The following is a 27,171-nucleotide window of genomic DNA, read 5'->3' as shown; positions in this document are numbered from 1 at the left end:
ATTTTCTGATTCCAAAAACATATAAATATGTTATATTCGGATAAAAAAAAAACAAGCTCTGAAAATTAAAAATATGAACATTATAATTAAAATTAAATTTCCAAAATCGATTTAAAAACACTTTCACCTTATTCCTTGTCGGTTCCTGATTCTAACAACATATAGATATATAGCTATTCTGATGGACACGTGGGGGAATTCGGGGGCTGTGATTGGATGGTCTCAACATCATCATCAAAGCATAATGCTACGGAAGTCGTCCATTTTTGCCAATATCCAAAAGCATATTGGCAATAACAAAGACGCATGGTTCCGGTTTACCCATCTGTACCACACGATGTTAACAATCGACAACAGCATACACTGACAACTTGATATTCTTCTCGGGAATGTTTTTCAGCTTTACAAATGTCGATAGCATACCCTTTTCTGCTAACTTCCCGATGAAACAGGACTAAACCAATTATTTTCTGTCCCTAAACATCACAAAATGCCCAAAGTTGAAAGATGTACAAACAGGGAGTAAAACGGAACAGCCGTTTTTGTGTGCCCTCAGTTGCTGACTGACACAAACTTTCACATTATCGTAACTCCACACTAAATGCCCCACTTCTTCTCTGATGTATTAGGTTACTGGGTGGCCAAGTGGTAACGCACTTGCGCTCGGAAGCGAGAGGTTGCAAGTTCGACCCTGGGTCAGGGCGTTAGCAATTTTCTCCCCCTTTTCCTAACCTAGGTGGTGGCTAACCTAGGTGGTGGGTTCAAGTGCTAGTCTTTCGGATGAGACGAAAAACCGAGGTCCCTTCGTGTACACTACATTGGGGTGTGCACGTTAAAGATCCCACGATTGACAAAAGGGTCTTTCCTGGCAAAATTGTAGAGGCATAGATAAAAAATGTCCACCAAAATACCTGTGTGACTTGGAATAATAGGCCGTGAAAAGTAGTTGAAAAATTCGCTTCATGACGAGACAAGTATAAATGCCATTCACCCAAACTGAAAACTTCGCTGCCGTCTGCTCGCGTTGTACTGATTAGCTGTTCTCTTCTCCTCCCCTTGTTGCATCCTAGTTCTTTAGTTGTTTCTAGTTTTTCGTTGATGTTGTGTTTTGGTCTTCTTCATAAGTATATAGTCTTGTTCAAAATTAAAAACACTCAAACTTCTTTTTGTTTTGTACGAATGAACTAATAAAAAGCTGTTTAACAGCTGTGTTGTCAAATCGAGTCAGTGTGGCACCTGCGCAAAACTAATGCGCATAAGAAACAGCGTCTGCTTTCAAAACCTGAGATCAACGCATCGACGCAAATACTGTCATTTTGTAAGTTTGAAACAACAAATCAAGGTCAGAACAGCTATATAATCGTTATTGTATTTTCAGCGTAGCAATAGGGTCCGATATTTAGACTCGAACAAGTATAATGCGACTCGTCTTCGACTTGTCGACATTATACTTGTCTAGTCTAAATATCAGACCCTATTGCTACGCTGAAAACACAATAGCTGTTAATGATATATATGTTTGGATTAAAACAAGCTCAGAAAGTTTAAAACAATAGAGATACAGAAAAGCGTGGTATCCTGGTCAGCACAACCACCACCGCGCTATTCTGGATTGTCAGTTTTACTGCCTTTGCCACGAGCGGTGGACTGACGATGCTGAAAAAAATGCAGTGCATTCTGTTTCATTCTGTGAGTTTGACAGCTTGACTAAATGTTGTATTTTCGCCTTACGCGACTTGTTTCATGTTGTTGAAAGAAATCTGGAAGTGTTCAGTGCATTATTTAGGCTGTGGGATGATATCATTGCAGGGGTTAGGCTAGGTTTAATTTTACAAAGAGGCATAAGGCATACACAATGACGAGAATATTCAGAGAATATTTTCTGGTACTCAGAAAACATACAGCGACACAAATAAAACATGCACTCAAGACCCAGACACTCTCCTTACCGAAATTACTTTAATTACTTTGATCTTTCTTATCAAATTCCACACATGGATGGTCGTAAATGAACAAGGTCCCCTTTCGTTAGATGAACCTCCATGTTCACTTTGACGTTCAGATGTGCATAAAACAGTTGACATGAAGAGGGGGAGGGAGTGATACAATATATTTATGACTAGATGAATACCCGCTTCGCCGGGTACGGCTTCGCCGGGAAGAAGTCGAGCCGAATACCCGGCTGCAAGCCGGCGCACCGCACGAAGGAAGGGAGATAAACGCGCAAAACACTGGAGAAGAGTAATACCCGGCTTTGCCGGGACAGTGACCTTCTAAAAATAGTATAACGGGAATATGGATTGAGCGTTGTCGACAGTGACCTTCTAAAAATAGAAACGGGAATATGGATTGACGCCACACGAAGGAAGGGAGATAAACGCTGAAAACACTGGAGAAGATAAGGAAGAGTTACTGGGAATGGATCCAGAGAAAAACCAAAATCGGTTCAGCGCTGCGCGCTGAGAGCACGTGTTGAAATATCTCATCGACCAGGTTGTGTCCGGGGTGTACCTGAATATGGCCACCAAATTTGAAAGAGATCCATCGAGAACTTTGGCCGTGCATCGCGGACACACACACACACACACACACACACACACACACACACACAGACACAAGTCGTATATATATATATAGATTTGGAATGATGTCAACAGGTCTGGGATGCTGACACAGGGGGTGGAACGCATCATCGAGCAGGTTGTCAACCCCAAGATCCTACAAGTCATCAAACCCAGGATCGACGAGGTGGTGTGCGCTCAGCTGGGCATCGACATGAAGGAGTGGCAGGCGGAGAACGCTCGACGCAAAACGGAAATTATCCGCCACCACCAGCAGGCGCAGCAAGCTGTGCAGCAGGCCAAGATTCAGGCGGCCATCAAGGAGATTCAGCAGAAACAGCTGGAGAAGCAACAAGAGCAGCAGCAACTGGCTGAACTGCAAAAGCAGCAACAGGCTTTGGTCAGCGGTGCTGCTACCGGCACTTCTACACTTACTGGTGGGTAGTGAATGGATGTCACTTCTGGTAGGTAGTACATGGATGTCATTTCTGGTAGGTAGTACATGGATGTCACTTCTGGTAGGTAGTACATGGATGTCACTTCTGGTAGGTAGTACATGGATGTCACTTCTGGTAGGTAGTACATGGATGTCACTTCTGGTAGGTAGTACATGGATGTCACCTCTGGTCAGTAGTGTACACGTGCATGTCACTCTCTGGTAGGCTCTTGTTGATATCCATTTTCTCGACATGTCTGTTATCATTTGCTAACATTCAGCATATTGGAAATAACTCATACTGCTGCTTAACTCTTACCAGTTCGCTCCTTTACCCATCGTAAGCAAGCTTACGATGCCCCCCCCCCCCCCCCCCCCCCTCCCTGTAGTTTTCCACTGACCAATTATCTACTTATCGGAAAAAAATTGGTAATTTTACATTGGATGGGTTGGACAGTGGATAAACTCATATATGTTAGACACACTTTATGACAGAAACAAGCTGGGTTTTTGTTATAAGTTAGTTATAGGAATGCATTATTAGGCCAAAAAAAAGAAATAGTCTGTTAACGGTAACATAGGCCCAAAAAATAGGGTCGGTAGGTCGGGATTTTTTGAATTTAAAAAAAAAAATTCTCCCCCCCAAAAACATATTTTAAAGTTATTTTGCCAAAAAAAGACTTTTTTTTCTTTTTTTTCTCCCAAAAACCATATTTTTAAGTTATTTTGCCAAAAAACAAAGACTTTTTTTTTTTTCCCCAAATGCCAAAAAAAAGTCTAGGGTCGCGCGAAAAAATAGGGTCGGTCGGGATACCGTAAACAGACTTTTTGTTTTGTTTTGCCTTTGGCATGCGTGTGTCATGAAACGTCCAACTTTGAAATTTGGGTGGGGGTATTCAGGTGACAATAACTTTTTTGTTTATCAGCAAAACTCAATAAAACTTTGCTATGTTATGTAAAATTAATGCCAAAACAGACTAGTTAGCAGCATATCTAAAATAAACTAAACACAAAAAAAATGTCTTCTTTGTGTTTGTCACGTGTTCCAAAAAATGGGCGTACAAATTTCAACAAAAATCATGTTGTCACCCCCATAACCTTTTTTACCTTTAAAGATAGCACAATTCTCTTTGCAAATATGAAAAGCTTATTCATTTTCCTTTCATGTGATATATAACTTTCTATATTTCATTTACAATATGACCCCAGATAGCCACTCGGCAAGTAGGCACCAACAGCACTGTAAAATATGCCCTAAAACCCCCGAACTGGAAAGAGTTAATTAAAGATAGCAGTATTTGCCATTCGGCCCCGTAGAACGGATACCAAAACTTGTCTTTTTTTTACCCCTGACACAGTTAATACCTACTTCATTCGGCATGGAAAAAACATCAAAATCAGCCAAACAAAATAACTTGTTCTGGATAGGTAGCGGACAGCTATTTTAGCTAAAAGTTACAGCGTAAGCAATTTGCTTCCCAAGTTTAGCTTCTGTTGTTGGAAAATGAGCAGCATTGTCAATGCTGTTCTGTTAGTGTTAGACTACAGTGCAAAGAAAACACAAAATGATTGCTATTCGTGTGCAGGTGTGATGCCTGGCAACTTCAGCATCCCACCCCCAGGCATGTTCAACCCCCAGGATCCGATGTGGCAGTCGGGCGCCAGCAGCTTCTTCCCACAGTCACAGTTTGGGAACCCGTTCAGTTTTGCGGGGATGGGGCAGCAAGGGTTCCCGCCCTACATGCAGGGCTGGGGGGCCCCTGGCGGGGGGCTCGACCTTTTCCAACAACAGCAGCAAGCAATCTCTCCAGCTATTCCCACTGCATCAGCCGCTCAGCCCACCCCGCCTGCTGCTCCCGCACAGCCCCCTCTACCCACCGCCCCGCCCACTGGACCGCCCCCTGGGATCCCTCATCTTTCCAAGCCTCCACCAGCAGACGGGATTCCTCCCATGCCTCCGCCCAGTTTTGGCGGGAATAACACCTCGTCGGTCCTCTCCCCTGACCCCCCACCCCCTGGGACGGAAATAGCCTTGCCCATCTCCCTGCCTCCTCGCTCGCCCAAAGTGAACGTATCGCCTGTGGTGCATTCCATTTTCTCTCCCCGCCTCCTGGCTGAGGCCATGATCGAGTCACCGCAGTCCAAGTTGTCCAAGAAGGACGCCAAGCGAGCAGTCAGGATGAAGGAAGAACAGAGTCGACGAGCCGAGGAGGCCAAGGAAGCCAACGTCGCTCGCAACCTGTTCCCACAGCCAAGGACAAAAGATGGGGAGGTGAAGCTAGAGCCCCCGGAGGGGGAATACGAACAAGTGAAAATGGAAGGTGGAGATGATGTGAAAAGGGAGGGGGAAAAGGCGGCGCGAGAAGAGGAGAGTAAGGAAGGCAAGCGGCGGTACCAGTTTGCCTGGGACAAGAAGGAGGAGGAGGAAATGAGCGACGTCACCATCAGCTCCATCCACACCAGTGACCTCTCCTGCTACAGTGACGCCAGCCAGTCCAGCGATGAAGGACAAGTCTCTGACAAAGAAGAAGACGACAACTCTAAGAAAGAAGAAGGTAGGATATGATTACAAGAATGCTGTAGTAAAAAAAAGAAGGTATGATAGGATTACGAGAATGCTGTTGCCATGAAGTATTTTGAGGACAACTGTAACTCTAAGAAAGCGGAAGGTAAGATATGACTACGAAAATGTTGTTGGCATGAAGTCGTTTCAGGACAACTGTATGAAAGAAGAAAGTAGGATACGATTACGAGAATGCTGTTGCCATGAGTTGAGGTCTTTTGAAAGGATTCTTGGGTTTTATGAGAAATGAGAATTTGGACAATGTTCATTGCGAAGATCTTTTGCAAAATAAGAAATAATGGTTATTGCCTGAAGGTTTATAAGCTGCTTGGTTCTGGTACACTTTATGATCTCAAACATAGACTTAACTACCCAGACGTTTGATGATATGAGATACAGAGTTCATTGCAAGAAGGTTGTCTGATAACCTAGTGCAATTTTCACAGCAAAAATGTTTTATGCTTTACATGATTTTATTATAGAGTGTTAAAAGCAATCATGTGATGACGGAAAACAACCTTGTAAGAGCGCTTGAATGTGAGTGTTTAGTTTTTATATTTAGTCAAGTTTTGACTAAATATTTTAACATCGAGGGGGAATCGAAACGAGGGTCGTGGTGTATGTGCGTATGTGTGTGCGTGCGTGCGTGTGTGTGTGTGTGTGTGTAGAGCGATTCAGACTAAACTACTGGACCGATCTTTATGAAATTTGACATGAGAGTTCCTGGGTATGAAATCCCCGAACGTTTTTTTCATTTTTTTGATAAATGTCTTTGATGACGTCATATCCGGCTTTTCGTGAAAGTTGAGGCGGCACTGTCACGCCCTCATTTTTCAACCAAATTGGTTCAAATTTTGGTCAAGTACTCTTCAACGAAGCCCGGGTTTCGGTAAATTGCATTTCAGCTTGGTGGCTTAAAAATTAATTAATGACTTTGGTCATTAAAAATCTGAAAATTGTAAAAAAAAATAAAAATTTATAAAACGATCCAAATTTACGTTTATCTTATTCTCCATTATTTGCTGATTCCAAAAACATATAAATATGTTATATTCGGATTAAAAACAAGCTCTGAAAATTAAATATATAAAAATTATTATCAAATTTTTTTTTTCGAAATCAATTTAAAAACACTTTCATCTTATTCCTTGTCGGTTCCTGATTCCAAAAATATATAGATATGATATGTTTGGATTAAAAACACGCTCAGAAAGTTAAAACAAAGAGAGGTACAGAAAAGCGTGCTATCCTTCTCAGCGCAACGAATACCCCGCTCTTCTTGTCAATTCCACGTGCACTGCCTTTGCCACGGGCGGTGGAGTGACGATGCTACGAGTATACGGTCTTGCTGCGTTGCGTTGCGTTCAGTTTCATTCTGTGAGTTCGACAGCTACTTGACTAAATATTGTATTTTCGCCTTACGCGACTTGTTTGTCTTGTATCCACTCACACTCCCATTTTGTCACTGCAGTCACACCAACTTCTTCACACAAGTATTTGGTGATGCAGACCTGTTTACTCATACGATTTTGTACGCCTAGTTTGCAAGAATACGATAGATACGCTGGTTGATAAGAAAGTACGACGATTTCCAGTGTCATATTCTTACAGTTTTATCATCAGTGCGACAGACGTTGTATTGAAATTTCACTGAGCTAACCGTTTTACGTCGGTCACATGATTAACAAGCATCTCTACCTGGTAAGAAAATACACTCAATATTTTGAAGATACACCAACTAGGTTCCAATTAGGTAAACAGGTCTGGTGATGTTTTCTCTGAGTTCAGTAAGCATCTTTCTGTTGACAGTGTCTTCTACAGGTGCAGTTCCGGAAGACACGGCACCAAGCAATGACCTTGAGGAGATATCGAGCAACACAGACTCCGACGCCAAGATGTCGGAAATGTCCGACCTTGAGCTGTCCCCAGTGAAGCCGGCCAGCAAGCCACAGACACCAGCCCCAACACCGGATGTCAAACCGCGCAAACTGGTGGCCCTGTCGTACCGCTACAGCGACAGTGAGGATGATGAGACGAGGGAAGAGAGGAAAGCTCGCATGGTAAGTGTAAACTGCTTCCCCAGGAAAATATATAAGGCCAAAAAAAAAATAGGTCTGTTTACGGTAACCCGACCGACCCTATTTTTTTCGCGCGACCCTAGACTTTTTTTTGGCATTTGGGGAAAAAAAAAAGAAAAAAAAAATCTTTTGTTTTTTGTGTGCAAAATAACGTAAAAAATATAGTTTTTTGGGGAAAAAAAACCAAAAAAACAAAACAATCCCGACCTACCGACCCTATGTTTTTGGCCTATGTTACCGTAAACAGACCTATTTTTTTTGTGGCCTAAACCAAAGTTTTTGTTCAGGATGAAAAGTGGAAAGTTACAGTTTTACCTATTTTAAAACCATCATAGCAGTTTAAAACTGCAGCTGTTTAAAAAGAAGTAATGACCTAACTGAGACTGAGAGTGAAACAGTCAAGTCCAAAGCGTGTTTGTGTATGCGGCATGGGCAATGAATACTTTGTCGAAAAAAAGTTTGGCCCTATTGACTTATTAGAAGACCAATTACCATCAGTTTGAATTGTTCTTGTGACCTATTGCGAACTATCCCAGGCCGATCCTTGAAAGAGAGTTAATTTTGGGCTGATTTCTTGACAGGCCAAGGAGAAAGAGGAGCGTTACTTGAAGCGGCAGGCACGCCGAGCAGAGATGGAAGTGAAGCGGAAAGAGAGGGAGGAAGAGAAAGTGCGACAGAGAGAGGAGAAGAAGAAAGCACCGGCAGCACTGGAGACATCCGTGTCTGATGAAGGAACGCCAGTCAAGGATGAACCTGAGAACCAGCAAGGTTAGTTTGAATTGAAAGTGTATTTCTATAAAGAGAGAGGGGGGGAAGGGGGGGGTTGGGGGGAGAAATAGGAGAGCTGTTTTAGTTTGTATAAAGAGAGAAGGTAAGAGAAACAGACAAGAGATGAAAGTGGCTTGTTCATTTCAAGGCTTGTTATTGTCTCAGGTGTCAGGAGACTGGTTCCACATACCTCTGGCTTACTCTTGTTGCATTTAGAGCGCTTTCATCTCTTTGATTCTCAGACACGAGAAGAGGAAGGTGGAGGCAGCACTACATACCGTACTTTCCGGGTGACAAGGCGCTACAGCGCATAAGGCGCACCCCCTTCTTTTTAACAAAAATTGTAATCCAGTCACCCATTGGGCGCAGGGGGCCGATAGGGCGCACCAAAATTGAAAAAGTATACCGGTAACAAACGGTCGAAGAATGAAAATAAGCCGCACATCAAAGGAAGAATACAGAGTGGAATGACCCAGTTTTTGCCATGAGAGGTGGTTCCTCTGTCATATCTGAGAGAGGAAACACTTCCTGCACCGGGGTCAGTGACCGGTCAGTGACCGAGTTTAACAGAGTGGAAATATGTGTGCTCTGTGTGTGTGGCGAGATCAAAGGCAGGTCCATTGTGATAGCTGGGTGGCTTGAGAGCTCGAGGAAACTTGGCCAGGGCAGTACCTAGTAGCTGAAACATGCATTATCACAAGTTGTTTGACTGGTACTCAGGCGGTCTCTTTGATTTTTTTCGTATTTCATACACGGATTAGGCGCTTCGTTATACAAGACGCAGGGGTCGAACTCGAGGAAAAAAGTTGCGCCTTATGACCCGGAAAGTACGGTACGTCATTGACCAAGGAACGACCGTCAAGGACACAGATCACAAAAACCATCACTCTTTAAAGAAACTGATTGGATTTGCTTGCTGGGTGGTTATAATGTTCAGGCACACTGTAATTTCTGTTCATGTTTTAGGTGAAGAATCCAAGGCGGAGGAGACGACACCTGTTACTCCGTCTCCGAGGAAGACACGCTCTCAGACGGCATCCAGTCCCGCTGTGGCAACGTCCTCACAAGACGAGGGAGAAACATCCACATCGAAAGGCCCTGCAACGCCACGCAAGAAACACAGAACCAAGGCTGAGATGAAAGAAGAACTTATGCAACAGAAGGTGACGATGGGGATGTTTTGCTTATCCTTTAGTGTCAGTGCTGACTATGAAATAATGAAAATAGCACTCCATTATCTAAGCTTAACGTAGTTGTTGTTGTCGCCTTTGTTGCTGTTGTTGTTTGTGTTGTCATTTTCTTTTGTATTAGGCATTGTTTCGTTTGTTGGCATAGGAAATTGATGAAGTTTAGACGGTATCTTCAAACTGAGACGAAAAGAATCATCTTTAGCTGCAGACTAAACGACTTCTTCAGCTTCAGAAGAAAAATTAATGCATGCATGTGTTTTTGTCTGGTAATTTGAATGTTTGATTATTGTCCTGCACTTCTCCTGTGTATCTCATATGAAGCTTTGAAAGTGTGGCAATTTGTTGCTTATCCACAATCTTTCTTACCGGCACGGTTGGCTTAGTGGTAAGGCGTCCGCCCCGTGATCGGGAGGTCGTGGGTTCGCACCCCGGCCGGGTCATACCTAAGACTTTAAAATTGGCAATCTAGTGGCTGCTCCGCCTGGCGTCTGGCATTATGGGGTTAGTGCTAAGGACTGGTTGGTCCGGTGTCAGAATAATGTGACTGGGTGAGACATGAAGCCTGTGCTGCGACTTCTGTCTTGTGTGTGGCGCACGTTATATGTCAAAGCAGCACCGCCCTGATATGGCCCTTCGTGGTCGGCTGGGCGTTAAGCAAACAAACAAACAAACAAACAAACAAACAAACAAACAAACAAACAAACAATCTTTCTTTCTTGTTTGATTGATCAACAGTTTTGGTGTGTCAGCTTACAGCACATCCTTGTAATGTAGAAACTGACACTGCGGTGTGTTGTGTTGTACTGTATTATATTATAATGTTAACATTGCAGGTGGAACAGAGGCGGGCGATGCGAACGCGCAGACAACGCACGCTGAACCGGCGATACGCGTCGGAGGAGTTCACGTCGATCTTCACGGAGAACCGCAGCCTGGCACCTCATCTGGGCCTCTCGGACCCCAACGTCGTGGAGCAGACGGTGGAGGTTGACACGGAGGTGGAGGTGGACGGGGGGGCCTTCATCGTGCAGGACATGGAGGTGCAGGAGGAGTGCGTCATCGAGACGGAGACCATCCCGCTGCCCGAAGACCCCCTCTTGCTGGATAACCCGCACACCTCCGGCACCGTCGAGATCTTCTCCGAAGACTTTCAGCCCACAGCGCGCGACCGGCGGGTGCAGAGGAGCAGCAGGGTGAGCTCCCCTTACAGCGATATATCGCCCGACTCGCAGTCTTCAAGGTCGTTGTCATCGTCGTCATCCAGTTCCTCCGACAGAAGCCCCTCCCCTCCACGCAGACGCAGACGTGGTGATTCCAACGACAGTGATGGGTCGGATCGCCAGAGGAGGTCACCACCCATCAGACGACCGCCTTACAGGCCACCCGAACCTGAGGAGCCTGTACGCACTCGAAGTTCAAGGTGGGTTATTTTTTGACGGTAAATGTGTTTGCATGTATTTTTGTGATATCATATAGGTGCAAATACAGATTAAACATGCAACAATGCTCATGACTGTCCATTCAGAGCCGTTTGCTGTTTTGCTTGCTGCAAATACATGTAACTGCTTTGCTCAGGTTATTTGACTGGTTTTCTTCTTGCTCATGACTGTTTTGCTGTGTGTCAACCCAGTCGTCTGAAGGGCCCACCAGAACCGTCAGAGAGCCGGTCACGCACCAATCAGCGATACAGCACCGATGACCTGTACAAACCTCGCACCAGTCACCGCCGACCTCTCACTCCGCCTTCAGCTGCTGTCAGGGACAGGTACGTGATAGTCCTGTATGGGAAAGATACTGTACATGATGTCAAGGAAAGGTTCTGGATGTTCATAGCTGTAAAGGAGAAATATATTCTACTGTGTGTGTTGCTGGAAGATTTGGGATATAGATGATAGTAATGGAGGTTGTTGAAGATAGCACTTTCAAACTTGGTATTTTTGAAGGGTTTGATCACCTCTGACATGAACGAAGTCTCATTGAACCCAGTATAATTTCAAGGTCACAGTGGTGTCAAGTTTAGATCTAAAACATAAATCTCTATTTTTTGCTTGGACGTTTAAACCATTTTTGAAGCTAGATCTTTGAAACTTCACACACTTCTAGTGTTGGAGGATGACCACTAAACATGACCCAAGTCTGGCTGACCCTGGTCAAGATTCAAGGGCATATTTGCGTGGAGATGATTCCAATGAGAGAAAACTTATCATTGTCTTGAATAGATGTAGAGCAGCAAATGATTTGTTTCCGATTCATATTACGTAAGAAAAAGATGAGTGGTGAACTGTCAGCATTTGCTCTATTTCATCTTCATTCATCCTTCGAACAGAAGCGACTCGTACGCCCCTGACGTGCGGTCACGCCGCAGGCTAGACAACGACAACCAGCTTCTCGGGGATGAGCGCGCAGAGCCCAGGGCCCACGCCACACACAGTGCCACCTACACAGGGGCCACAACTCAGGGCAGCCTCGAGCGGCGACCTGTGACCCCCAGCGTAATGGCAGACTTGGAGCTGGAGCCTGTGTCGCCTGACGACGATTCTCTGGACAAATTGTTCGAGGAAGGAGAGGAGGAGAAGGAAGAAGATTGTGCAGCGGACCAGAAGGAAGAAGGGGGTTCCAGGAAAGTGAGGAAGGAAGATGCAGGGTCCAAGGATGACGGCAAGAGCGCAAGCTCTGACGGCCAGGGGGAGGAAGGGGAGGATGGGGACCGCAGACGGAAAAATAGAGTTCCCATCGAGATGGTCGACTTCGGCGAGGCTGCCCGTCATACGCGTTCAACTGTGGGACCCAGCGGAGCGCCAGGGGGAGGGGCGGCAGCGGTGACTCCCCCTGCTGCCTGGAGCAACTGGCGTCCTGAAGGGAGGGGAGGCTACTCTGCGCAGCCTGCCCCAATCCCTCCCCCGCCACCCCAGTCACAGAGGTTAGTGCAGAGAGAGTAATAGAACTTGGGTTAGGTTGGAAAGCATTTACAATGATGAGGCACTGGAACTGTAGTAAGTTGGTGGGATGGGAAAGCATTTACAATGATGAGGCACTGGAACTGTAGTAAGTTGGTGGGATGGGAAAGCATTTATAATGATGAGGCACTGGAACTGTAGTAAGTTGGTGGGATGGGAAAGCATTTACAATGATGAGGCACTGGAACTGTAGTAAGTTGGTGGGATGGGAAAGCATTTACAGTCGAACCCACTTAAAACGAACACGCTAGTTACGAATTTTGACTTATAACGAATTAGTTTTAAGTTCCCAACTGAATACCTCTTTCTTCATGCTTAAAAAAAATGCTTAAAACGAATTCTTTATAACGAATTTACGCTTATAACGAGCACTTTTTGGATTCCCAAGCATGCATAATGTCTGTAATTTACTCACGCTTATGACGAAATCTTTAAACTCGTCCCGAGATCGACATATCATGGGAATTTGAGAAGTTTGAATACACGTGTGTCAAAGTCTTCCCTTGCGTCGACTGCTTGAACCATTGCTCAACCGATCACTGAATAAAGTTAAACTGATTACACTGTACTCACAAAACAATTTCAAATTTAGAATCAAAGTGATTGATAGCTCAGACACTGAACATGAATGACTGACTGACGTTTATTTCCTTCGCGAATACCAAAAACGAAACATCGAACGGAAGCCATTTCCAAAAAATATAGATGCCAGAGTGGTTTCCCTTGGACAAGGGAAACCACACTCTCAACGTTTGCGTTCGCCGGTTCGCGATAGTTTATCAGTCAGTCAGTGCTTTCGATTTGGATTTGAACATCATGTTGCAACAAAACAAAACAAAAACTAAATTGGCCAAGGTTTGCTACCCGTCGCCAAGGTAAGTGATTCCGGACAAATGATAGGAACACCGCGAATGTGGACAGTGTCAGTGTGTGCGCGTGTGTGTGACCAAAAACGTAACAACTGGATGAAACATCTGTGTGCTCACTCTCACTCAAACTCAACAATCATCACTCAACATGAGACACACATGAACATGTACCTGAATATGTCACTTTATTGTCTAAACGTGAAGCAGCATGAAAGTTGCGAAAGAAACAAATTGAAACACCATAAAATGTACAAGACTTAAAAAAAAAAAAAAAAAAAAAAAAATCGATCAATTTTCTTAATACGAATTTTGGTTAAGACGAACTTTTTTTCCGATCCCCAGTGATTCGTCTTAAGCGAGTTCGACTGTACATTTAACTTGCTGAAGATCTTATGATTTTACAATAAAAAGAAACTAAGTTTTTGGTCTATTAGGATGGACATATACAATACATTCAAATAGATATGATGATGCAACTGTGCCCACCGGTCAGCAGAGCATGCATGCAGGCAGGCATACATTTCTCAGAGCCTGATGTGAATAAGAAGCAACACTCTAAGAGAAGGTTTCGATAAGTTTTGATGCAACAATATTCATGTTTTGCACACTGCCTTAGATTCTTTGGCATTAACCTGCTCCAGGAGAGGTTTGATTTGTTAGTTTAAATATTGTCATTAACCCCTTCACTGCCACAGTATAATGTCCAGCATTTTGGTATTGCTGTGTGCCAGGGCAAAATTTCGCTTTCTTCGGTAGGTTCACTATTCTGTTCACTGCTCGATCATTTATTGAGATATCTCTTAGATCTTTGGCATGTGTTTTGCTTTTACCCTTGGCTATTATAGGATGACATGATCATTGAACTTTGTTTGTGATTGATATAGTAAAAATTGATATAATGACCATTTTTGTCAAAAATTACAGTTTCCGGACTTACACACACACACATTGCAGCACGTAAAACCACACAAAACACTGCTAAAACTGGTGTCAAACATCAGGTACTCACATTACAGCCCATAAGAGTATCTTCTGTGTGGTAATCCATAAATCACTTCTTGTAGAGCTTACAGAACACTGTATCGCTTGAAAACAGGTCTACGAGTTGAAGTCCGACTTTCGGCCGCCATTGTGAATGCTATAGATCGGTTCTACATTTCTAACACAGTTTTCAACACGTGGTAGTAACTTATCCGAACGGTCTATGGGAAAGAACTGTGTTTAGAACCCCTACAAGTACTTGGACAGTGGTTACCTCCCATTTAGTTTTCAGAAATGTCCTTAAATGTTGTTGACACAAATCCCACGTATGAGATACGGTTATGGGCGTACGACAAACCGAAAATGACCACGTATTACATACAGGGTGGGCAGTGAAGGGGTTAAAAGGTTCTGTTGTTGAGTCCAAGTCGCTGACAGCCTTTGTTTGTACAAATGATGAGTCTTTGTTGTTGAACTGTTTCCGGGGAGCATATTGATGTGTTAGACCTGGCAAAGCTCTCAGAAAATCGCACCATTAGTAGAAACATAGTCATTGATGATGTGAAAATCGCACCATTAGTAGAAACATAGTCATTGATGATGTGAAAATCGCACCATTAGTAGAAACATAGTCATTGATGATGTGAAAATCGCACCATTAGTAGAAACATAGTCATTGATGATGTGAAAATAAAAAAACCCAGATAGACTGCTAACTTTCCAAAATTCAGAATCAAAAAGAAAATGTAGGTTATTGGAACGTTTAATTATTGACAAAACAAAACGTTACATTTACAGTGTGTCAACCCATTGGTCTTTTAAAGATGCAGTGCCTAAGTCGCAGCATGGAGAGCAAAGATTTGTCATTTTTGTCTCAGATTACGATATAAACAGCCAGGAGCTTCCCACAACTATCTCACAGATGCCTACACATGCCTTTAGTGTTGCAAGCCAAACGAAACTGCATGCGGTTTGTCAGTTCGCATCTCCCGCCAAATAGTAATTAACATTTCCCCGGAACACGTTCGTTGTGCGGTATGCCAAAATGGACCCACAAACCATCTTTTACAATTTTCTTATGTGATCACACACAATGTCTTGACGTAAGGTAGTCTTTCTTTCTTTCTTTCTTTCTTTGGTGTTTAACGTCGTTTTCAACCATTCAAGGTTATATCCGTAAGGTACTCAAAACAGAGAGCATTCTCCCTCTCGCCGAGACTAATAGACTTCCATGTAGGCTTTGGATGTAATTTGTTCACGTGCGGGACTTGACGTGAGCCTGGCCGAGTGCGACTAAGACCTGCCCAGTGGCAGTCAAAAATTGATTCGTAAAAAGTTTGCTTTTTTTTACTCCTTGCATGAAAGTCAATGAAACTTATTTTTTCAAACGGATAGCTGCCTGAGGCATGACTGAAAGCCGTAGGGGATTTGTGCACCTGGAGTTGACAGGTCCAGTAATTTTAAGTAGACAGACAGACATTGATGATGTGTCCGTGTTAACAGTGTCATTGGTGATGTGTCCGTGTTAACAGTGTCATTGGTGATGTGTCCGTGTTAACAGTGTCATTGGTGATGTGTCCGTGTTAACAGTGTCATTGGTGATGTGTCCGTGTTAACAGTGTCATTGGTGATGTGTCCGTGTTAACAGTGTCATTTGTGATGTGTCCGTGTTAACAGTGTCATTGATGATGTGTCCGTGTTAACAGTGTCATTTGTGATTTCCAGGTCACTGACACCCCCGTATTCCTACGATCGCAGCAAGTTGAGTTGGTCTGAGTTATGTATTCATTGCAGCGTGTGGTAGGGCAATTGGTCAGAGAATCGCAAGGTCTGATGTCCTTATTAGTGTAAACATTGTCATTGGTGATGTGTAAACGGTGTTATTGGTGATTTCCAGGTCAATGACACCACCGTATTCCTACGATCGCAGCAAGTTGAGCTGGTCAGCCAAGCAAGGTCCAAGTCAGCCGCCACCCCCACCACCACCATTGCCTGAGAGTGCTCAGTGAGTACTGTCAACATTTCTCTCAATATCAAAAGTAGATGGACTGCTAACGTTCCATTTCTCTCTCAGTTCGTCTTTTATGTCGGTGGGGAAACTTCTCGGTGAATACTGTGCACCTTTCTCTAAATTTATCTTTTGTGTGCATAGGGAAACTACTCTGTGAATGCTGTGGATATTTGTGTCATTGTAGGGAAACTGCCCAGTTCTTGTATTTGAACACGACGGGTGCAGTGGCGTGGTGGTAAGACATCGGCCTCCTAATCGGGAGGGCGTGAGTTCGAATCCCGGTCGCTGCCGCCTGGTGGGTTAAGAGTGGAGATTTTTCCGATCTCCCAGGTCAACTTATGTACAGACCTGCTAGTGACTTAACCCCCTTCGTGCGTACATGCAAGCACAAGACCAAGTGCGAAGGGAAAAGATCCTGTAATCCATGTCAGAGTTCGGTGGGTTATAGAAACACAAAAATACCCAGCATGCCTCCCCCAAAATCGGCGTATGCTGCCTAAATGGCGGGGTAAAAACGGTCATACACGTAAAAATCCACTCATGCTAAAATCATGAGTGAACGTGGGAGTCATAAGCCCATGAACGAAGAAGAAGAAGAACAAGTATCAGAACATATGTTTACAGGTATGTCAGACATCCATGTAGCAGGTAAATTGGTAAGTGTTCTTTTTTTATGAAATTATTTTTTTAAATGTTTGACAGTTGCCGAAAACGCTTCAGGTAAGCTGTAGTTGTGTTCAGTTTTTAACAAGTTTTGTTCTGTTGGTTTTTTGACTCACATGCGAAGCAAAAGTGAGTCTATGTACTCACCCGAGTCGTCCGTCCGTCCGTCCGTCCGTCCGTCCGTCCCGGCGTCCGTCCGTCCGGAAAACTTTAACGTTGGATATTTCTTGGACACTATTAAGTCTATCAACACCTGATGTGGCCTGATGGTGTATGGTTACAAGATCTCAAAAAACATGTGCGGCAACTTGACCTCACTTCAAGTTCAAGGTCACAGGGGCCGTAATTGTTGTCTTAAAAACGACCATTTTTCACATTTTCGCATTTTTTTCTGAAGTTATCGAGAATGGCAACCTTAGCTATGTATGCTATGCAGGGCAATGTAAGCCCTATCTTTGGACGCCAGTTTGGTTGACCTTGCTTCAAGGTCAAGGTCGCAAGGGTCCTTTAAAGTTCGATTGTATACATATTTTGAAGTGACCTTGACCCTGAACTATGGAAGATAACTGTTTCAAACTTAAAAATTATGTGGGGCACATGTTATGCTTTCATCATGAGACACATTTGGTCACATATGATCAAGGTCAAGGTCACTTTGACCCTTATGAAATGTGACCAAAATAAGGTAGTGAACCACTAAAAGTGACCATATCTCATGGTAGAAAGAGCCAATAAGCACCATTGTACTTCCTATGTCTTGAATTAACAGCTTTGTGTTGCATGACCTTGGATGACCTTGACCTTGAGTCAAGGTCATATGTATTTTGGTAGGGAAAATGTGTAAAGCAGTTCTTAGTGTATGATGTCATTGCTGGGTTTAGTTATTTGACCTTGACCCTGAAGGTCAAGGTCATGTAAAGGTCAAGGTCAAGCATGTGAGTCGTATGGGCTTTGCCCTTCTTGTTTGATTTTGCATTTAGTTATATGTATCTGCTAGATCTTAAGCTAAATCCGCTACATGATACCAATTAATTTTACAATAAAAAATTAAAGCATTCATGTTGACAATTAAAAGCGACTTTTTAGACACCAAGCTTATGTTACCGTATTTTCCGGGTCATAAGGCGCGACATTTTTCCTCGAGTTTGACCACTGCGCCTTGTATAACGAAGCGCCTAATCCGTGTATGAAATACGAAAAAAATCAAAGAGACCGCCTGAGTACCAGTCAAACAACTTTTGATAATGCATGTTTCAGCTACTAGGTACTACCCTGGCCAAGTTTTCTCTCAAGACATCAAAGAGACTGCCCCATAGGTTAAACTCGGTCACTGACCCCGGTGCAGGAAGTGTTTCCTCTCTCGGATATGACAGGGGAACCACCTCTCATAGCTAAAACTTTGTCATTGACCCCTGGGAAGAAGGTCAGTGTCTATAAACAAGGCAACGCAGCTATCACAATGGACCTGCCTTTGATCTCGCCGCACACACAGAGCACACATATTTCCACTCTGTATTCTTCCTTTGATGTGCGGCTTATTTTCATTCTTCGACCGTTTGTTACCGGTATACTTTTTCAATTTTGGTGCGCCCAATGGGTGACTGGATTACAGGTTTTTTGTAACCCGGAAAATACGGTAAATGTAGGAATTTACTTTTTTTCTGAGTAGACGACTTTGAGCAGAAGCTTACTGGTTGGTTGTGTAGACTTTCCTATTTTTCTTTTTAATTTCAAAGGTTATGTAAGCGGCAGTAAGACTGCAGCAGGCTGAAGTGTTTTGTTCCTTCCCATACTACCCACCTCCCCCCCCCCCCCCCCCCCCCCCCCCCTCCTACGTACTGGTTGTATAGACTGTTCTAAGGTTTTTGTTTTTCATTCCTAAGTAAGACTGCAGAAAGATGGAGTGAGTCATCTTCATTTTTTTTAAAACTTGCAGGTCAAGTTACCCGCCTTATGATCGCAAGAGGATGATCTGGGTCGCTCCTCACCTTAGGAACGCGCGTTCCTCTGCGGAGAGTGGATCTGACGTTGGCAACACTCCGCGGGCGATTGTGTCGCCCAGAGGATCCGTCGCCGATGATCGACTTTCCTCCGCTGGTCGTGACAGTGACTGTGGAAGATCAGTGGGACACGACAGCGACCAGGGTAGGTCAGCAGGTCGTAATAGCAACCGAGGAAGATCAGTCGGCCACGACGACCTGCGAGATTCAGTATCGCAAGCGTCGTCAGTCGAGGGAGGGTCTCCGCAGCCACAGCGACCGTTGTACTCTCCCATCAACGACAGCAGCAGCATCGGCTCTGCCAGCATCGCATCGCCCCCGCGACAATCGCCCCCCAAGTCGCCAACGCCACCTGTTCACAGCAAGAAGAGGAGAAGAACAAGCTCCTCCTCTTCATCCTCCTCTTCATCCTCATCCTCCTTGTCAAAACCCCCTCCCTCCAAGCCCCAGCCAGCCAAGCGGAAGAAGAAGGAAGGAGAGCTGTCTGAAGGAGAGGTTTCTAGCGAGTCCAGTAATCACTCTGATCAGGAGCGCTATCGCTATGAGAACCTTCCCAAGTCAGTCAGAAAGTACCAGACTGGTTCCGACAGAGACCGCTCGCCTCATTCTTTGCAAGCTAGCCCCATCAGCTCCGATGAGTCTGTGCTTTCTCGAAACCCGATAACCCGATCTTCCCAATCCCAGGATTCTCGAGGGCACAGAGGAGTGTCACCTCCCATGCAGTACAGCCACAAAAAGAGGCAAAGATCCGTGTCACCTGATCGCAGGAAGAAGAAGCGCAAACGAGCGCATTCCAGGCACCACCATCCCTCATCATCAGGCTCCAAACTGCGATCCCAGAAGTCTATATCATCAGAGGAGAGAAGGGATCGCAAGAAGCGACCGAGGAGACGATCAAGACCATCTTCTTCATCATTATCTTCTCAGTCAGAGGTGGCGAGGTTTTCACCCAACAGGAGCCCCTCCCCCCCTGCCCTGGGCCCAGCAGAATCCATGTCGCCCATCTCGGCCAACTCCTTGTCCGACAGCTTGCCTGAGGAGGGGGAGGCGGTGAGCCCCCCGCCCCGGCTGGAGGAACAGTACTACCCTCCGAGAGCCCCAGCAGGGGAGGAGTCACAGAGCCCGCCGCGAGATCCTTACTCCCCCCTGCCAGAGGGAGACTCGCTGTCACCCCCTCCCCTGCCGGACGATTTGCCGCCACCCCCACCCCCTGAGGAAGCTCCTTACTCCTTCCCCTCTCCCCCTGCAGAACCACCGCCGCCTGAAGGAAACGCAGCGCAGGGTCTTGCTCCCTTGCCAGGTCTGCAGAGAAGTAAGGACCTGCTGTCTCTGCCGCGGGAAGCCCTGCCCCCTCTGCCACTGGACTTGATGTCTTCGCCTTTACATGAACCATCCCCTCCGCCGCCACCAGAAGACACCGGCATACCTCCACCACCTCCAGAAGATTCCAGCATACCTCCGCCACCACCAGAAGACACTGGCATGCCTCCACCACCAGAAGATGCCAGCATACCTCCACCACCACCAGAAGATGCCAGCATACCTCCACCACCACCACCACCAGAGGACACTGGTATGCCTCCACCACCACCAGAAGATGCCAGCATACCTCCACCACCACCGCCAGAAGACACTGGCATGCCTCCACCACCACCGCCAGAAGACACTGGCATGCCTCCACCACCACCGCCAGAAGACACTGGCATGCCTTCACCACCACCACCAGAAGATTCCAGCATACCTCCACCACCACCAGAAGACACCAGCATACCTCCACCACCAAAAGAAGGCACCGGCATACCTCCACCACCAGCAGTAGATTCCAGCATACCTCCACCACCACCAGAAGACATCAGCATACCTCCACCACCACCAGAAGACACCAGCATACCTCCACCACCACCGAAAGACCCTGGCATACCTCCACCACCACCGGAAGACCCTGGCATACCTCCACCACCAAAAGAAGGCTCGGGCATACCTCCACAGTCTAAAGAAGACAGTGGCATTCCTCCAACACCTAAAGAAGGCTCTGGCGTACCTCCAACACCTAAAGAAGGCTCTGGCGTACCTCCACCACCTAAAGAAGGCTCTGGCGTACCTCTACCACCTAAAGAAGAGACTCAACCAGTGGAAGTCTCTGCTGCAGGACAGCTGCCAGGGAATACAGAGAAAAGAACAGGAGACAGCACAGCCATGTCAGTTTCCCCTTCACCTGACTCAGGGGCACAGGTTTTGCCTGAAGCTGAACCACCAAGGCAGCCATCTGCACAGGTGAACCCAGAGCTGCCTTCCAGTGTCAAGCCGCCTTCCAGTGACAAGCCGCCTTCCAGTGTCAAGCCGCCTTCCAGTGACAAGCCGCCTTCCAGTGTCAAGCCGCCTTCCAGTGTCAAGCCGCCTTCCAGTGACAAGCTGCCTTCCAGTGACAAACAGACTTCTAAGGTTCCTGCACAGGAAGGCCAGTTGGAATCCAGTGGAGACCATCCTCAGCCATCTGTGGAAAGCATGGATGTTGATCCTGTTGCGCCATGTCTTGCCAAGCAGTCCACAGCTCCATTGCAAGTTTTGGCGGACTCTTCGGGAGAACTACCTCCAACGCAACCACCATCTCAGCAGACAGCAACATCTGGGCATTTGACAGACCTGAAATTACCCGTGAAGACTTTGCCAGAAGCCCCAGTTGGATCTGCTGTTCAGCCAGAATCAGTCCCACTGGCCGAGGAAGGCAGCCAAGCTGCAACAGCAGTGCTGTCAGAAGAATCCCGAGTGCTCCCATCCAAGGAGGACGTGGCATCAGCGTCAACTCAGCGTGACACATGGGGGCAGTTTTCGGCACAAGGCTCTGATACCCTTGCCTCTGAGGCTCCTCCTGTTCCACAGGGGATGGATTCCACCTCTGTGTCTTCTGCTGAAAGAGTGTCACAGTCCTCCACACAGACTGCTCAGTCAGGGAGAGCAGAGGAGGAGGTAGCACCAGTATCACTTGCTTCTAAGGACTTGGCAACTGCACCAGTGATAACACAGCCAGGGAGAGCAGAGGAGGAGGTAGCACCAGTATCACTTGGTTCTAAGGACTTGGCAACTGCACCAGTGATAACACAGCCAGGGAGAGCAGAGGAGGAGGTAGCACCAGTATCACTTGGTTCTAAGGACTTGGCAACTGCTCCAGTGATAACACAGCCAGGGAGAGCAGAGGAGGAGGTAGCACCAGTACCACTTGGTTCTAAGGACTTGGCAACTGCTCCAATGATAACACAGCGAGGGAGAGCAGAGGAGGAGGTAGCACCAGTATCACTTGGTTCTAAGGACTTGGCAACTGCACCAGTGATAACACAGCCAGGGAGCGAGGAGAAAGATGAGCAGAGCTCAGAGGTAAGAACACAGACATCTGCAGCAGGGGAGTCAGCAGCCAGCTTGGTACAGGAGAAGAAAGAAGACGGCAAGATGCCCCCAGCAGTGGTTGTTTCCTCTGAGGGTGAAGTGTGTGGTGTTCAGGATCCCACAGCGCAGAAGGTGCACAGTGTTCAAGAGGCGAAAGTGAGTTCCAACCTGCAAGATTCTGCTAGAGACTGTGATCAACAGGGCTCAAGCAGTCAGGCCAACAGTCACCAGTCTTCAGAGGCTGGTAGTCGTTCTTCAGCAGAGACTGTGCACAGCAGCTCTGACGCCAAGCCTCCTGGTGCTCCTACTGCTGTATCTGTGGTTTCAGCATCCACCAGTTTTGACGCAGGGTCACCTGTGGTTTCAGCACCTACAATCCGCGAAGTAGAGCCGTCTGTGACCTTGTCTGAGGCCAAGCGAGCTGCTTCTCCCCCTGCTTCCAAGCTTTCACCTTACCTACTTCCAAATGTTGAAACCTTACAGGATCCTAAACCAGCCACGCCCTCGCCACCCAAACTGAAGGCTCAGAAACTGCCTTTAGGGGACCCTAGCAATCTGGACTCGCCCAGACCAAGCTTGTCAGCCTCAGCTCTAAAGGAGGAGGGGCAGGGGTCACCGTATCCCCCTCCACCCGTGCTTAGTGCGGAGAGGTCGCCCATCCCGTTCTCCTTGGACAAGTTGGACCAGGGATCTTCCCCGGTGCCTCCCCCCCTCATTGACTCTCTGGATGCCCCATCATCACCACCCGGCGTGTTATCTGACCTAAAAGTGACAGAACTTCCTGTGATGCCCGAGTCCCCTTGCCCCCCCAGGCTCTCTCAGTCCAGCCCATCCCAGTCTCCGTGTCCCCCCAGGCTCTCTCAGTCCAGCCCATCCCAGTCTCCGTGTCCCCCCAGTCAGTCCACACCGGACCAGAAAGAGAAGAGCACAGAGGACACGGACAGGGACTCCCCTGATGGCCCCCCACCTTCGCACTGTTCGGACAGAAACACTGACCAAGAACGGACAACTCGCGAGGCCTCTGAAAGGGCGACTGGTCATTTGAACAAATCAGCATTACCCGCAGACTCTCAGTCAGGTGCCTTGCCCTCCCAGCAAGGGGGGTCATCAGTTGTGAGTGTCTTGGAGGAGGGCGAGCAGAAGAAAGAGAGACAAGGACACAGTGCGAAGCAGGCTGCAGAAGGCTGGGAGGGACAGTTGGCCTCTACCTCACCTGCTGACCTGGCAGCCGCAGAACTGACGCCAGACCTGACCAGGTCTCCATCGTCTGTGAAGTCGTCAGATTCAGGGAGGCCACCTAGGTCACCTTCGTCTGCCAAATCTTCTGACTCGGGGAGTGACTTGGCCAGAAGGGGCCGGTCTTCAGCCCGGTCTTCGGAACAGTCGTCCAAAGTTCCGGCCCCTCCCCCTCGTCGCCAGGCAACCAGGTCTCTGTCACAGTCCTCCAAAGGATCACAGGAGGAGCAGGCCGTCGTGACCAGAAGGCGTTCCCAGCATCCCTCACAACAGTCAACGTCCACTCAACCGCAGAGAGAAACACGACGATCACAGCCTGCTACACCCCCTGTGAGGGGAACGCGCAGCCGACGAGAAAAAAGCCCACCGGCAAAGAGAGCCAGGAGATGAGTTTTTTGAGCTCAAAACTGACAAAACTGACTTCTTGACCCTTTGACCTTGAAGAAGATTGTATTGTTTGTCTGAGGGTGAGAGACGGACATGCCCATGAGAAATCAACAGTGATTGTATTGTTTGTCTGAGGGTGAGAGACGGACATGCCCATGAGAAAGTGACGGTGAATGTTACTTGCAAGGGTAAAACAAAACTTGGATGAGCTATGGAAAGGTGACTTATAAAGGAATGTATTTTGTTTGAGATAGAATTGTTTGCCTCTTTTGTAATTATGCATCAAATTTTTCCTTTTCTTCATTCTTTTGCCCTGAAAGTTACACATCCTGAAGATCTTCCATTCTTTTATCTTTAAAACACTGACAATTGTCAGGCTTGCATTTTGGATTCATTGGGGCTGTTTGAACTCGTTGTGGTTGCGAAATAGAGTAGCTCTTACACACATAAACGTATGCACATACATGTACATGAACGCACGCACACAAACACACGCAACCACACACACACACACAGACACACACACACATTTTTTTTATTTGCATTGTTGGTTGGTCATCTAACATCTGTTGCATGTCCTGAGCCAGCTTGAAAGGTTATGCATACTTTTGAGAGTGCAGGGTTGAACTTGGAGATGATTCAAAATACATGTAATTGTATCCGGTGCTGATTGCTGGTAAATGAATTATTTTAAACTCATTCAGATACCATTTTTCTTCCATCTCAGGCTAACTTGGGGTGGAGCTAAGGGTAGGGCAAAATACAGTACAAATGTGTTGCACATGAACTTATACCTATTCTGTTTCTTTTGTTGTGTACTATCCCACACCCCACTGTGTCCAGTCTCAGATGAGCAAAGTGTTATCAACCCCCCGCGGGTTAGGGGGAAGAATTTACCCGATGCTCCCCAGCATGTCGTAAGAGGCGACTAACGGATTCTGTTTCTCCTTTTACCCTTGTGAAGTGTTTCTTGTATAGAATATGGTCAATTTTTGTAAAGATTTTAGTCAAGCAGTATGAAAGAAATGTTAAGTCCTTTGTACTGGAAACTTGCATTCTCCCAGTAAGGTAATATATTGTACTACGATGCAAGCCCCTGGAGCAAATTTTTGATTAGTGCTTTTGTGAACAAGAAACAATTGACAAGTGGCTCTATCCCATCTTCCCCCTTTCCCCGTCGCAATATAACCTTCGTGATTGAAAACGACGTTAAACACCAAATAAAGAAAGAAAGAAAGTGTTATCAGAGCACGTAATGATTGGAGTTCACAATGTTATTGAAACAAGGGAATTGTGATTGAAATGTGTGCAGGTTTTCAATTGACATGCACATTTAATTTTGTAGTATAGATCATTGTTATAAAGTGTTATTGATTGTTCAGCTCTTGTAAAAAAAATTTTTTTTAATGTTGTGACTGGCAAACGGCCTGTATGCATTGTACATACATACAATTGTAAATGCCAAATTATGTGTTAAATTGTGTCGCTTTTTGTGCTGGTAATTGAAAAGTAGAACTCAAGCTACAGTTTTATTTTTGTCTTTGTAGCAGATCAAGATAATTCTAATTCGTGTTCAGTTTCATTAAATGTTGGTTTTTTTCTGGGTAGAAATGGAGTGAAATGTTGTAAAGAAAGTATGGATGTATAAGACTGAGAATCAAGAAAGGAAAACTATTTGATAGGATAGATACATGTATGAATACAGGGCTCCCCCCAGACACAATTTTTTGGACCCCCTCAGTGGAACTTTCACCCCCCGCGGGTTAGGGGGAGTCCCATATTGGTTGGGACGAGAAAGAATTTACCCGATGCTCCCCAGCATGTCGTAAGAGGCGACTAACGGATTCTGTTTCTCCTTTTACCCTTGTTAAGTGTTTCTTGTATAGAATATAGTCAATTTTTGTAAAGATTTTAGTCAAGCAGTATGTAAGAAATGTTAAGTCCTTTGTACTGGAAACTTGCATTCTCCCAGTAAGGTAATATATTGTACTACGTTGCAAGCCCCTGGAGCAAATTTTTGATTAGTGCTTTTGTGAACAAGAAACAATTGACAAGTGGCTCTATCCCATCTTCCCCCTTTTCCCGTCGCGATATAACCTTCGTGGTTGAAAACGACTTTAAACACCAAATAAAGAAAGAAAGCAGAACTTTCGAGGGTCCCACGACCAGGTCTTTAGAAAGTTTTGCGAAACCTTCACAAAAGCATTATTTATCGTATCTGTTAGATTTACATTTTGCGTCAGTACAGATCTGTTTAGTCTATGGTACTTATGTGATGCAAATGTTGTGCTCTTTAGTAAATTGTGTCACCCCCTTCCAAAAAAGTTCATACTTTTATTTTTAATTTTTACATATAGGATGCCAGGACACACAGTTTGGGACTGGCACGGTTGGTCTAGTGGTAAGGTGTCCGCCCCGTGATTGGGAGGTCGTGGGTTCGAACCCCGGCCGGGTCATACCTAAGACTTTAAAATTGGCAATCTAGTGGCTGCTCCGCCTGGCGTCTGGCATTATGGGGTTAGTGCTAGGACTGGTTGGTCCGGTGTCAGAATAATGTGACTGGGTGAGACATGAAGCCTGTGCTGTGACTTCTGTCTTGTGTGTGGCGCTCGTTATATGTCAAAGCAGCACCGCCCTGATATGGCCCTTCGTGGTCGGCTGGGCGTTTAGCAAACAAACAAACAAACAAACACAGTTTGGGGAGTCCTGTGTATAAGACTTGTAAATCTTAGCGAAAGGTTGAAAGAAGTTTGACGCCTGTTTTCTATTCTTCACTCATGGGAGGTTTTGTATTGACCAAAGAATCGGGATACAAACATTTTTTTCAGAGCTGTAAAGTCAAGAAAGAATGAGATTGAGAAACATGAAGACTCTTGTGTTGTTTATCATCCAATGAAATTGGAAGTAAAGAGATTTGTTCTTTTTGTTTGTGTTAGTGTGTTTGTTTTGGTTTGTTGCATAATTACATTTTTGTGTTTTTATTTTGCTTTTGTTGTCATGGTTCCTGGTTGTAAACAGTAGACATGCACATTATAAAATGTATTTGTTATTTCTGTGGTCTCCCTGATATTACAGCTGATGCGTGCACTT

General features: G+C 45.7%; 1 protein-coding gene across 1 annotated transcript in view; it reads left to right on the top strand.

Moving 5' to 3' along the window:
- The window catches only part of LOC138982820 (serine/arginine repetitive matrix protein 2-like), a 38,456-nt gene extending 11,451 nt beyond the window's left edge, over positions 1-27,005 (top strand). The window contains exons 3-12 of the mRNA XM_070356172.1: positions 2,658-2,998; positions 4,584-5,552; positions 7,370-7,620; positions 8,220-8,406; positions 9,373-9,569; positions 10,430-11,016; positions 11,227-11,361; positions 11,923-12,516; positions 16,301-16,408; positions 19,014-27,005. Of these exons, the coding sequence (XP_070212273.1) occupies positions 2,658-2,998; positions 4,584-5,552; positions 7,370-7,620; positions 8,220-8,406; positions 9,373-9,569; positions 10,430-11,016; positions 11,227-11,361; positions 11,923-12,516; positions 16,301-16,408; positions 19,014-24,084 (8,440 nt within the window). The 3' untranslated portion in view covers positions 24,085-27,005. The remainder of the gene's footprint in view (positions 1-2,657; positions 2,999-4,583; positions 5,553-7,369; positions 7,621-8,219; positions 8,407-9,372; positions 9,570-10,429; positions 11,017-11,226; positions 11,362-11,922; positions 12,517-16,300; positions 16,409-19,013) is intronic.
- Positions 27,006-27,171: the final 166 nt, after the last annotated feature.

Source organism: Littorina saxatilis, linkage group LG12 (assembly GCF_037325665.1).
Source record: "Littorina saxatilis isolate snail1 linkage group LG12, US_GU_Lsax_2.0, whole genome shotgun sequence".
NCBI classification, from domain to species: Eukaryota; Metazoa; Mollusca; class Gastropoda; order Littorinimorpha; family Littorinidae; genus Littorina; species Littorina saxatilis.
This window is presented reverse-complemented; position numbering and strand designations above follow the sequence as displayed.